The 12,305-nt window shown below is 43.8% G+C and overlaps 1 protein-coding gene across 6 annotated transcripts in view; it reads left to right on the forward strand.

Annotated features, from left to right (window-relative positions):
- Positions 1–11,815, forward strand: part of ANKRD29 (ankyrin repeat domain 29) — a 43,364-nt gene extending 31,549 nt beyond the window's left edge. For all 6 annotated transcript variants that reach the window (XM_060121337.1, XM_060121333.1, XM_060121336.1 and 3 more), the window contains exons 7-10: positions 1,547–1,645; positions 3,254–3,349; positions 5,583–5,681; positions 10,590–11,815. In XM_060121337.1, the coding sequence (XP_059977320.1) occupies positions 1,547–1,645; positions 3,254–3,349; positions 5,583–5,681; positions 10,590–10,673 (378 nt within the window). In that variant the 3' untranslated portion in view covers positions 10,674–11,815. The remainder of the gene's footprint in view (positions 1–1,546; positions 1,646–3,253; positions 3,350–5,582; positions 5,682–10,589) is intronic.
- Positions 11,816–12,305: the final 490 nt, after the last annotated feature.

The following is a 12,305-nucleotide window of genomic DNA, read 5'->3' on the forward strand; positions in this document are numbered from 1 at the left end:
CTGCCCGTGGTACACTGGAGCTGAAATGATATCCTCCAGCAGAAAGTGAAACTTTAGCTTCTGTACCTGAATCATCTTGCTCTTCAGCCCACAGTCCCACTGATGAATAATTCAGTCTTACATGACTAAGGCAGTCTCTTTGGGTCCCATTACCTTAATTGCGTTTGAGGTTAAGGTTAGTCAGTTCTGGGTTCTCCCTCTTCCTGACCTTCTCTCCAGGTGACCCAAGTTCTCAGAGGTCAGACTATCACCCTGGCATTGGAGTTGGGATGGGGATGCTCGTGTCTGCTCCTTGTGCTGGCTTGTCAGCCTCCCTGGTCCCTGAGCATCCTGCATTGGTCCCCGAAGGCGCAGCTGGTCCACCATATGTGGGCCCTGCCGTCATCTACGTCCCTGACGTCCCGTGGCCTTATCTCCCCAACCCAGGCTTACCCCCAGGCCACTGTTCAGCCAGCACTTCTGATTTCCTTCAGGCAGGCAGGCAGGGACTCCTGGGGGGATGTGGGCCTGGGGTATTGGGAGCGTGTCCAACATGGGTCCAGACGGCTCCCACGGCCGTTTCTCTTCTACCTGTGAGGCACCGGCCGAGCGCAGAGCTCCTTAGGGGGCTTGCAGTGTTCCTGGGTTTCATTCCAAGAACAGGAGAAAATCCTTTCCTATCTGGAATTCACCATAATTTATCTGGGTGTTTCTAGCACCCTAGCTTACCCAACCCAGATTCAACCCAGAGCAGGAGGAAAACATAGACACTCATGACCCTGCCTCCCCCATTCCTCTCTAGTGCCTCCCTCCTGCACTAGAAGGGTTTTCTAGTTTCCTTTCTGTCCAGCAGGAACCACCCTCCTTGCTGTCAACTCCTTCTCTGTCCCCTGGATGTTTCACCTCTTCTTCTCTGGAGCAACATACCTCAGCTTCATGGCTCAGTGTGCACAGAAAAAGGGTCACTGGGCACATAATACACAGCAGGCTTTACCAAAACTATCAATCTGCTGTAGCTGGGCACTGTGCGGCAGCCCCCAGAAGACGCAGTATCACATCCTGCATAAAATTATGGTCCCTGAGAATGACATGGCTTGGAGGGATTCTGGACACAAGAGCAGAGTGGGAGCAATGTCTTTAGCTTTCTGACCCTCAGACCGGCCTCAGAGGAAGTCGCCCCCTCTCCTGTAGGAATGAGGGGGCCCCACGAAGCAGGGTGTGTTGTGTGAACCCACCCGTAGAGCAAACAGGTAGAGTCTGGGCAACATAAGGACAGGCTGGCCTCTCCCCGGGTTTGTCGAATTTGGTTCTGCTTGGTATGCCTGCAACACAGCCGCTTCCCACGCGTGTTCCCTGGAGCCCCGCAGCACACTCGGCCGTGAAAGGTCCTGCCGTGCAATGGCTTTTATAAGCCAAGATCTGAATACTGGCACTTACCCAAGTAGTCCGGGCACTGCCCAATGCCAGCCTACGTACGTGGGTCAGAATCACCCTCGTCGTGGGCCGTTGGGAGCCCTCCCTGGGGCGTAACCCGCCATCCCGTGGATGCTGTGTCCTCTCCCCGCAGGACGGCACGGCGCCGCTGTGGATCGCGTCGCAGATGGGCCACAGCGAGGTGGTACGTGTGATGCTGCTGCGCGGAGCCGACCGCGACGCCGCCCGCCACGTGAGTGCGAGGACCGCCGCGCGCGCGCGCGCGGGCTCGGATGGGGACGTCTTCCATTGAAGCCTTGACCTCCGAGTTTAACTCAACTGAAACGTGCGGAGGAGACGCAGTTTTATTCTGTCTCTTCCTCACCGGGGTTTTCTCCCAACCTCCACCTGCTCTTCAGCAGGAAAACAAGGGAAAGGTCTGAATCAGTTGAAACCTAGCAACTGCTGCTCAGTCCCTCTAAGGGGAAAATATTGAATTCCTTGAGCTCCTCCTCCACCTGGGCTGACCTCTGGATGACCCGGGAGGACCAGGTAGGAGACTCAGGCCTCGGCTGCCCTTGGGGATGTGTCCGCCGGCGGCTGCTGGTCTGCCTGGCGCTGCGCCTCCTGTTGGCCTCCAGGCCACAGTGCAGCTGGCTCGCGGGGTCTGTGGTTTGGGGTCCTCGGTGCCCCGGCTCCCCGAGCTGCAGACCCCCGCACCACATCCCGCATCGGCCTCCACTTAGCCTCTGTTGGGGTCACTTCATTTTTTTTTTTTTTTACAGTATCTGGCCTTTTTGCCCTTAATATTACCTTGCCTGTGTGACCCACCTCCACTCTCCCAAGTCTGAGCCCACAAAGGGGGAAACCAAAATACACATTCCTGACCACTTCTCTGTCCTCTCTTCCACTCTCTCTTTTTTCCTTCCCACAATCTCTGAAGTCAGAAAGGAAAAATCCTCTATTCTCATCTTCCTCCTGATTCCAGCTAAACCTTTAGAGCAGCCTGGGGTGTTTCCTTTACTACAGGAGAACTCTGTGAGCAAAATCCTCCAAATACAGAAACTGATGCGTGAAAGTAGGAGGAAGGGGGAATTGGAAAATCTCTTCTCAGGCCAGAAAAGGATGACAGAGCTTAATATTAATTTTTGAACTTGTCTTTTCATTCTTTTTTTTAACAGATTTCAATCTATCCCCTTCTTACTCTTCCCCCATCACCACTACCACAGGTAGGCAGGTACCCAGGACAGACTAGAGCAAGGCTGTATACACGGGAAGGCAAAAAGAAAAGCAATTAAAAATTTTAAAACAGTAGATATAGTTCAACAATTATTTAAATCATTAAAAACAGTTCAACTGGGAATTCCCTGGCGGTCCAGTGGTTAGGACTCCGCACTTCTACTGCCAAGGGCACAGGTTCAATCCTTGGCAGGAAACTAAGATCCCACAAGCCGTACAGTGAAAAATACTTAAAAAAAAAAAGTTCAACAATTAATTTCTAAGTCATGAACTGCAGAGAATGCCTCTTTAGTCCATCTGTGTTCTAAAAATATCCTCCTGAAATTCCCCTTGTTCCTGTACCCAATATTCTAAGGGACTAGAAGACCATGAATTCCCAGATGGCAGGGTTCGAAGATAATGTAATAAGTCACATATTTTGTGTGGTATTCTTTCATGCAGAATTAACTGTTTAATATGCTCTAAAATGATTTTAGATTAAGAGACGTTGCAGGCCTCTGCTATAGTTTACACATTTTGCCTCCTTCTGACAAGCACATTCCCAGTTCTCAACCAACATTTCATTATTATCCAACACACACATATGTTAATAATCAACTTTTCTTTTCCTCTCTCTGTAAAGGATGGTACAACAGCATTACTGAAGGCAGCCAACAAAGGGTATAATGATGTCATAAAAGAGTTGCTGAAATTCTCACCCACCCTCGGTATTTTGAAGGTAAGACCTACAGAGAAAATTTTACCAACTGTAAAAGAGAGAGGATAGAAATTTAAGAAGTCCACACTGGGGACTGCAGTAGAATCTGGGTACCATTTGCATGGTTAGTTGTGTTACTGAGAGAACATGCCTACAATTTATCCATGTTAGAGATTCCCGGGCACTGGTAGAAATGGGAAGGTAATAAAAAGAGTGAACCGGAGTCTGTAGCTACCAAGTTTTCTAGGGGGAAAAAAAATTAAACAATAGTACTGAAATTGCTAACTTGGAAATCACTCATATTGATATATCATTGGAAGATTTGTGAAATCCTCCACAAATGAAACACATGATTTGTGTCCCAGAAAACATGAGGGATAGGAACGCACATTCCTTCTCTTCATTATCTGGGGCAAAGAACCACATCGTTACCTTAGGTGGAATGATATAAGCCTCAAACATCTGGACACGTCAGAGAATGTGTCATTCTGGAGGGCTGCGTCTTCCAGAAAACAGAGCCCCGAAACTCCTTTTTTAAGTTGTAATCATTTTGGATTAAAATATTCCTCGACTAGAGTATCTACCAGAGGTTGGCAGTCTTTTTCAATAAAGGACCAGGTAACAAATATTTTAGTCTTTGTGGGCCGTACAGTCTGTGTTGGAACTGCTCCACTCAGCCATTGTAGAAAGCAGGCAGCCGTAGAAAATACGGCAACAGCAAAAAGTATGCCTGCATCCGATCAGACTTTATTTATGGATGTTGTATTTCTAAAATTTTATATTTTTACGTGTCACAAAATAGTCTTCTTTTTTAAATTTTAAAATGCTGAGCTCATCAGGATGTAGAAAAACAGGCGGGGCAGGGGGAGGGGGGAGTTAGATTTGTCCTGCGGGCTGTAGTTTGCTGACTCCTGGTATACACTCTAGCGTTTTGTTAAATAGAGGACACCAAACCTGTTCTAAACTTGGGACAGTAGTTTAGCACTTTTTTGGATTTATTGATGTATCTGAAGTCTACTTGCCCTTTAGATGCCTTCTGTCTGATCTTTATGGGTTTAGGCTCCGTTGTTGCTGTCAGCTGATACGGAGCTGCTGTTGGTATGCCGTTCTCTCTTGCCCCAGTGAGCTAATTCTAATCTTCCATGAGCTTACGAGTCAAAAAAGCTGTACTTTGTACTTGTAAAACTTGTTTGGCAAGTAAGAATAAACAGTCTGTGAAAATGAATTCTCTATGAATAAAAGAAACTAGCTCCAGAAATGGACTTTGCAATATCTAGTCGTGTTGCAGACAGCTTTTAGGCTTAGTTTTTTATTCTTAGCCACACTGCACTTCGGCAACACTGGTAAGTTGGTTAAGATTTTGATAAGTGAAATATTACCAGATTAGTGTATTGCTGCACATGGCAAACATGGTGAAGCAAACAGGGAAAACGGCTACTTTGCTGGAGTTTTTCTCTGGGTATGATATTTAACGTGCCTACAAGATCAGAAAGTGTTTTACGTATATATATGAAGTAGTTAATTTGAAAACTAAGCTTGCATTTAGGTACTATTCACAGACGTATGTACCTTCTAGACCAAATGTCTTGTGACTGCCCATCGTTCTTATATTGGGTTTGTTATATTCTCTTTTCCCCTCCCAGAATCCAGCTACACGCTGCGCATAGCTGCTTCCTTATGTCAATAAATATTTGCAGTAAATTCCATAAAATGTCAGCAACCTATCCACTAGACCCCTCAGTACCCAGAAATGCTCCAGCTCAGGGCTGGGGTCGGGGGTGGTCCTCAACGCACCTACTCTTACTCTTAAGCCGTGTAGCTCCCAGTCGCTCTCCTGCCCACCTGCGCGTGTGGAGTGTGTACAGCTGGGTTGACACCTCGGCCCATAGGTGAGCAGGCTGCAGGCTCCAGCCTTGCAGAAGTGTGCTCACCAAAAGCACAAAGACGTTAAGAAAAAAAAATGTTTGACGTAGCATTGTTGTTTTTCCCACAGCAAGTTCTGATGCCTCTACAACGGACCAAGTGAGCATGAAATCATGTACACGCTGGGCAGATGCCTTATTTCACTTGCAAAAGGTTATTGGCAATATTTATACTGACCATACACGGTGTCCCTGAGGACACTGTACTAGGTGCTGATGTGACTTTGAAAAGGGAAGATAAGGATGAGCAAGGCTCTAGCATTACAGTCTCATCAAGCCGAGTGCTGATGGCTGTGAGCTCTCTCCTGACACACACTGTCCTTTTCTCCTAGAATGGGACCTCAGCACTCCATGTGGCAGTGCTCAGCGGAAATATTAAGGCAGTCGCACTGCTCCTGGAAGCAGGGGCAGACCCAGCCCTGAGAAACAAGGTACCGTCTTAGTCATCTCTTCCCTCCATCGGGCGCCTGTGCAAAGAGATAAGGCGGCGTCTGCTGAAGCCAAGACAGCATCTTGGCTCCAGTCGCTCCTCATCCTTGGGCATAGTAAGGGCATAAAATGTTGTCATCATAGGTTATGAGTGAGCAGTACATTTGGACCCAGAGGACTATACTAAAACCCCTCTATTATCAGTGATTTTCAGGTAACAGTGGGGCGGGGGTAGGGGGCAGTGGTTGTGGGGAGTAAGGTTGTAAGTATTCTATCATCAGAGAAGTGTCCTAAAAATGTCAAAGTTCCGGTAGTTTAATCACCATCCTCCGTGAGTTGGATACTGGTACCTTGAGAATTGCCTGTGCTCTATTTGGTGACCTCATGGGGAAGATGTTGCTTTTTATATTGTTAACAGGACTTTGCCCCACAGTTCCAAAACCAACCCATATTTTTTTTAATTGAAGTATAGTTGAGCAAAACCAACCCATATTTTTTCATAGCTCAAAAATTTTCTTAGTTTTCAATTAAGCCAAACTTGGAGGTGGGAGGATGCCCAGTAACAAATGACTGTCATTGTATTTCCTCCTACTCAACATCTGCATAAGCAGTCACAAGTAGAGACTGGGGGTGGGAGAGTAGCCTAGGAAAGGTCTAGAGGAAGCACACTGAAACTACTGACTTTTGAAGGAAGAAGTATGGTGGGGACTTATTAACAAGGGAGGGTATGAAAAGCAACTTTCACTTTATACTTAGATAGTGTTTGAATTTTTATAAGCATCTATTACTGTGTTAGATTTTATTAATAAAACCAAAATCATATAACATTTCATGATATTTTTAAAAGAAACTATTAAGAAGTGCAATTAGACAACATGCCAAGAGCCGCCACTTTTTCTCATTCCACTTAGCACGTGGAATTATTACTTCCCCTGTTCCTATCTTTGAACTACTTGAAGACAACATTTCTGTTTATTTCTTCCTGAGATACATGGGTTTGTTTTCCATTAGCTGGTCTGGCTGTGTGATGAGCCCGCTGAAATCACAATTGCTCTCTTATCTTTGCACCTTGGACACAGATGTCCTAAAAAGATCGGTCTTCGTTGCTAAGCCACCCAGTACTGAATTAAGGCAGTTTCTTTACATAGAAACTGAAAGATGCAATCCCTTGTGTGTCTCGTGGAATCTCAGCAATAATGGTTATGGGGAATTTCCAGTGACCAAAATGCTGGTCTTTGGAGTGTCTGTGTAGCTGCCTGTGTTGGAGTTTTATCCTGCAGAAGCCCTTGGAGAGCCGGCAGTAGCTGCCAGGAAGCTGCACGCCTGCGCACCAGGCAGCCTGTAGAAGCCAGGCTCTTCAGAGGCAGCTCCAGAAGCAAGGGTGTTGGGATTCCAGCAGCCACTCAGGACTCTTGAGGGGGTATTCTTGACCTTTAGTCATTCATCCAACAAACACTTATTGAGTGCCTGCTAGATGCCATGCACTGTGCTGTGAACATTGTCTATGGGGAGATAATAGTGAAAGAGATTCACATAGTGTCTGTCTTCATGGGGCTCAGAGTTTACTGGGGAATAAAGATAATTAAACAAGCAATTGCAACACACAGTGACAAGGGCTGTCAGCAGGAAATGAAGAACGCTATCGAAGGCTTCCTGGAGAGAGTCACTTTTCAGCTAGTACAGAAGCACCCTTCTGCTCTAGGGGCTCCAGGACTTCTGCTCTGGGGCAGATGCCAGAGGAGAGGGTAACCAATGGCCCAGTACCTCTCCCCACACCGTAGCCATCCCCATGGGTGTGGGGATCCCATGTTCCTGATACCCCCAACTGAGGACTCAGAACACATCTTCTCCCAGGAGCAGTGGGGACAGAGAGTGGTGTGATGCCGTGGGTCATGAGTATGGACCTATGGTCCTGCTCCATAATGAGTAAGATGGCCTTTAGGAGCTAGCCTGGGCGCTAGCCATCATAACCTGAGCAACTTGAGAATTCAGTGGGGACCCTCCTGACAGAGGAGTGAGACCAGGTTTTTAAAACTATATGGATGACACACAGAACAGTGATGTGATTGACTGAAGCAACACAGTTTGAGAGTATAAAGCCTATTTTAATGGTAATGGATATGGACATTCATGGAGATGGTCACACACACCATAACTTAACAAGCTTGTAGACAGAGGTGCAGCTTCTTAGATCCACTCCTCTTCCTGACTGTAGAGGATCCTCTGGCTACCTGCCAGCCTGTCACCAAGGACCAGTAACCGGTGCAAAACAGTTAGTTCTTCGTGAGGGTACTCTGAGACTGGATGCTGCTCAGGTCCGTTCTCCAGGAGCATTATTCTCAGCCCCAGGCATTAGGCCTATACAACATCTGCTCCTGAGGAACTAAGCTAATACTAGACTTAACCCCACAGAGGGGTCTCTGGTCTAAGGCAGCATCGAATAGCACCTCTTGTTAGAGTCAGTCCAGCACCAGCATCAAGGGTCCTTTGGGTGGGCAGGAGTGCAGCTGCAGGACATGCTGCACAGCAGACCACTGTGGCAAACTCATCATTCCCAGCAAGTGAGGTCCCAGCCAGTAGGTGGGGGTCAGAGGGCAGGATCCAGCCTAGAAGGTAGGTATTGCAGGAGCTTCACCTAAGATCAGGGTTTCAGATAGAGCAGCCGGGGTTCCAGGTTTAACTGCAGGGGAAAAAAACAACTACATCCAAGTTCTCTCCCTGATGTGGTTGCCCTTCTACCCTTTAATTGCCTCTCCCCTGAATTCCCAAGAACATCCTTTTATTCATCTGTAACAACTGTTCTCAAAGTGTGTTCCGTGGACCCTTGGGGTGTCCTCAAAACCCTTTCAAGGGTTCTAATAGGTCGAAACAATATTCTTAATAATACAGAGACACTATTTGCCCTTTTTCGCTGTGCCGACATTTGCCGTAATGGTACAAAGGCAATGACGGATGAAACTGTTGGCACCTTAACACGCATCAAAGCAGGGTCACAAACTGTAGCGGCAAATGATTGTACAAACCTCTAAGTTATTTTACACGTTGTAGATTATTTTATAAGAATACCAGTTTTACCTAAGAATATCTTTGATGAAGCAGCAAACAATTTTAATTTTATGAAACCTTGACCCTTGCTGTATGTCTTTTTACTATGTAACAAAATTCGAAGTTTGCACCAAGCACTTCTGCTGTAGGCTGAAGCACATGGTTGTCTCAGGAAAAGCACTTGTGCAATTGTTTGAGTTACAAAGGGAGCCAGCCACTTTTGGGGGGGAGCTCCACTTTTACTTGAAAGAACGGACTTGTATCCATCACATGAGCCTGACAGCTTCCCGATACCTGTAGCTTTTCTGATGAATCAGTGATAATATTAATGAATGACGTGAGCTTTGAGGATTGTATAATAAAATGTGTCAACATTTGGAAGATCTGCATAACTCAGTGAGCTACTATTTTCTAAATGGCCGGTACATGATGTTACAAACATGCATAGGTAAAAAAATCCACCTGCAGATAGATAGACCTATGGATTTTAATGCAACAGAGTAGAAAAATTCATTGATGTGGTTTCAAATTCCACATGGCAATTTAGCTTTAAGATAATTGATTGGATACAGAAGCAGATATAAGAATCCAATTGTCTTCTTTTAAGCTACACAGTAAGGACATATGCAAAGCTGTTAACAGTGCTACGCTTCTAACTTTTCTGTTTTTGAAAATTTAGTTCTTTTTCATAAATATGTTATTTATGTTAACCTGTAATGGGTTTATTATTTTTAATGAATTAATAAATATACTTAAATTTTTTTCAGTTTTGATTAGTTAAAAACAAAAGCTCTTTTGGGTCCTCAATAATTTTTAAGAGTGTACACAAGTCTTGAGACTAAAAAGTTTGGGAACCATTGCCCTATAATGTCTATTTCTTAAGATAGGGACTCACTCACAAAGTAAACACTTACAGAATGTGTCTCAGCAGCACTGTGAAAAGAAAGGACATAGAGTGAGGCTGGATCAGGTGGGGTGTCGGGCCACTGAAGCTGTTCTTCCCTGTGTGTCTTATGCTCTGGGTGTTTCCTAACTCTGCCTTCTCATCAAAAGATGGGTCTCAAGTCCCTAGCAGACAGACTGCCTTATATAATAAACTAATAAGTTATCAAATCGATTTATTTACAACATACTAGATAAGCTAGGCATTGTGCTGGAAACGAGGATGCAGTGATTAATAAGATATGGACCCTGGCCTCCTGGATATTATAGCCTAGTAAGGGATATGGCTAGATAGAAAAAATAACTCTAAAAGACAAATATCATATGATATCATTTATAGGTCAAATCTGAAATATGATACAAATGCACCTATTAATAAAACAGAAACAGACTCACAGACATAGAAAACAAACTTATGGTTACTAAAGTGGAAAGGGAGGGAAGGATAAAATAGGAGTTTGGGATTAGCAGATATAAACTACCATATATAAAATAAATAAACAATAAGAGGCTACTGTATAGCACGGGGGACCATATTTCAATATCTTGTAATAAACCATAATGGAAAAGAACATGAAAAGGAATATATGTGTTTGTGTGTGTGTGTGTGTGTGTGTATGTGTGTGTGTGTGTGTATCTGAATCACTGTGCTGTACCCCCGAAACTAACACAACATTGTAAATCAACTATACTGCAAAAAATTTTAAAAAGAAAAATAACTAACAATGAGATAAGAAAGTAACCAGTGATATTTATATTTAAATACATTTAAAGAAAACCTTTAATGCCTTGATACAAAAGACTGAGTCCAGTGGGGTTTTTCATCAGTGGAGGAGCAAGTGTGGGTCAGGGGCCCCTCTTTGGAGTCCCTGAAACCACACCAACTGTGGGAATTCACTCATGCCTATCTTATCTTCTTTCAGGCCAATGAACTTCCGGCAGAACTAACCAAAAATGAACGTATATTGCATCTCCTCCGAAGTAAAGAAGGACACAGGAAGAGCTAACTTAGTTTCATATTCGACTGAAAGATAGAAACCTTAATCATATTGTCCAAAAAGAAATTGCTTTTCAAATAGTGTTGGAAATTCCTAGAAGAAGGAAAACGCCCAGAATGCCCACGCTGGGTCCCTGACCAAGAAGAGCTGTGCTTTGTGCCCTGAGTCAAAAGCAGAGCAGCTCAGGGACCCCTTCCTCTCATGTAGTGGGCTTCTCACACTGGCCTGTAGCCCCACTCCAGGGGGCCTGGCATGTTCGTGGAGTCCACAGAAACTCATTTTAAACTACATCAACTTGGGTCTTTCAGTTAAACTCTAAGATAGAGTTAAACCCTCTGTCTTAAAAATAGAAACAGAAAGGAAGCAGAAAGCTTTGTTCCTTTAAAAAGACTGAAAGTCTGACCTTCAGTGAATTGGTGCACTTTTGCTTTTGTGTTAAATGTATGTGTGCTCAAAGATATGGCTCCATCGTACTTTACATATATTTGTATGTCATTTCCAGTGTAAAATGTTCTCCTCTATGAATCAATAATGTATAAAGTTATATTATTGAAAAGCCACTTCTGACATTCCACCATGTGCTTTTCAAAGATGGACTGTTGAACTATAAAAAAAAGAAAAATTGTTCATTTTTACCTGGAGTCAATGTTGTAGGTATAATAGGATACAAGTGGCAAATTTGGAAATTCAGAAAATTACAAACCACAAGAAATGTAGGCTTGTCTCTTTGAACCATTACTTTGGGTCTATTGCTGGGAATCTATTTCCTGTGCCGTAACTAAGTAGACTTAATATGCTGTGGACTCTTGAGCTTCCAACACCAATTGCTTGATACAATGACTTTGGAGTCCTTGGATAAAATGTGATATAATATGTTGTTATTACTATTGCAGAAGTATAAGTAATAAAAGACTGTTACTAGTATTTAATAAGTGTTCATCTATGTGTATTTGGGTTGATTGATTCCAAGAAAGAAACCTGGGTTTTGTTGAATTATTCCTTTGAAGGGGGTCAAAATTTATACTCGATGCACTTTATGATCAATGGTGTCTAAATGCCTCAGTCAGTGCCTAACTGCACACACAAAAATTAAACCTTCTTTCTATAATCTACCATAATAAACACTGGTGGCATTTTGTTATTTAAACACATCTTTAGTTTTCTTGTTCATGTTCTGCTCTGGTTTCCAGCCAATGTTCTATGTTAAGATGGAGGGAAATGTTCTAAACCATATATATATATATATATTTTTTAACCAACTTGCAATGGTGGTACTAAAAGTATTATCTTTATGTCAGTAAATGAGTTATAATTTTGAAATTAGAAGATATTCTCTTAAAGTTTGTTATGATCAGTAAAACAGTCAATCAACAAAGATCAGCTTATTTTAACCCATGTCACAAGCAAAGCCAGTGATGAGCAACCCACAGGGCCCCCAGAGAGGGGGCCGACCACCCAGGCAACGAGCCTGCAATCTAATTTCTGGATTAAAAAATTAGAAGCTGTCTGTATTGCTAAGACATCCAGATATAAACATTTTAGTAGTTAAAAAGCAGTGCCCATCTCCACGCTGGCTTTCTTTTATTCAACAAAGTTGTACAAATACATCTTCTTTTATGGGAATTTCATAAAGCTATATTC

The sequence above is a fragment of the Lagenorhynchus albirostris genome, chromosome 14 (assembly GCF_949774975.1).
Source record: "Lagenorhynchus albirostris chromosome 14, mLagAlb1.1, whole genome shotgun sequence".
Lineage (NCBI taxonomy): Eukaryota > Metazoa > Chordata > Mammalia > Artiodactyla > Delphinidae > Lagenorhynchus > Lagenorhynchus albirostris.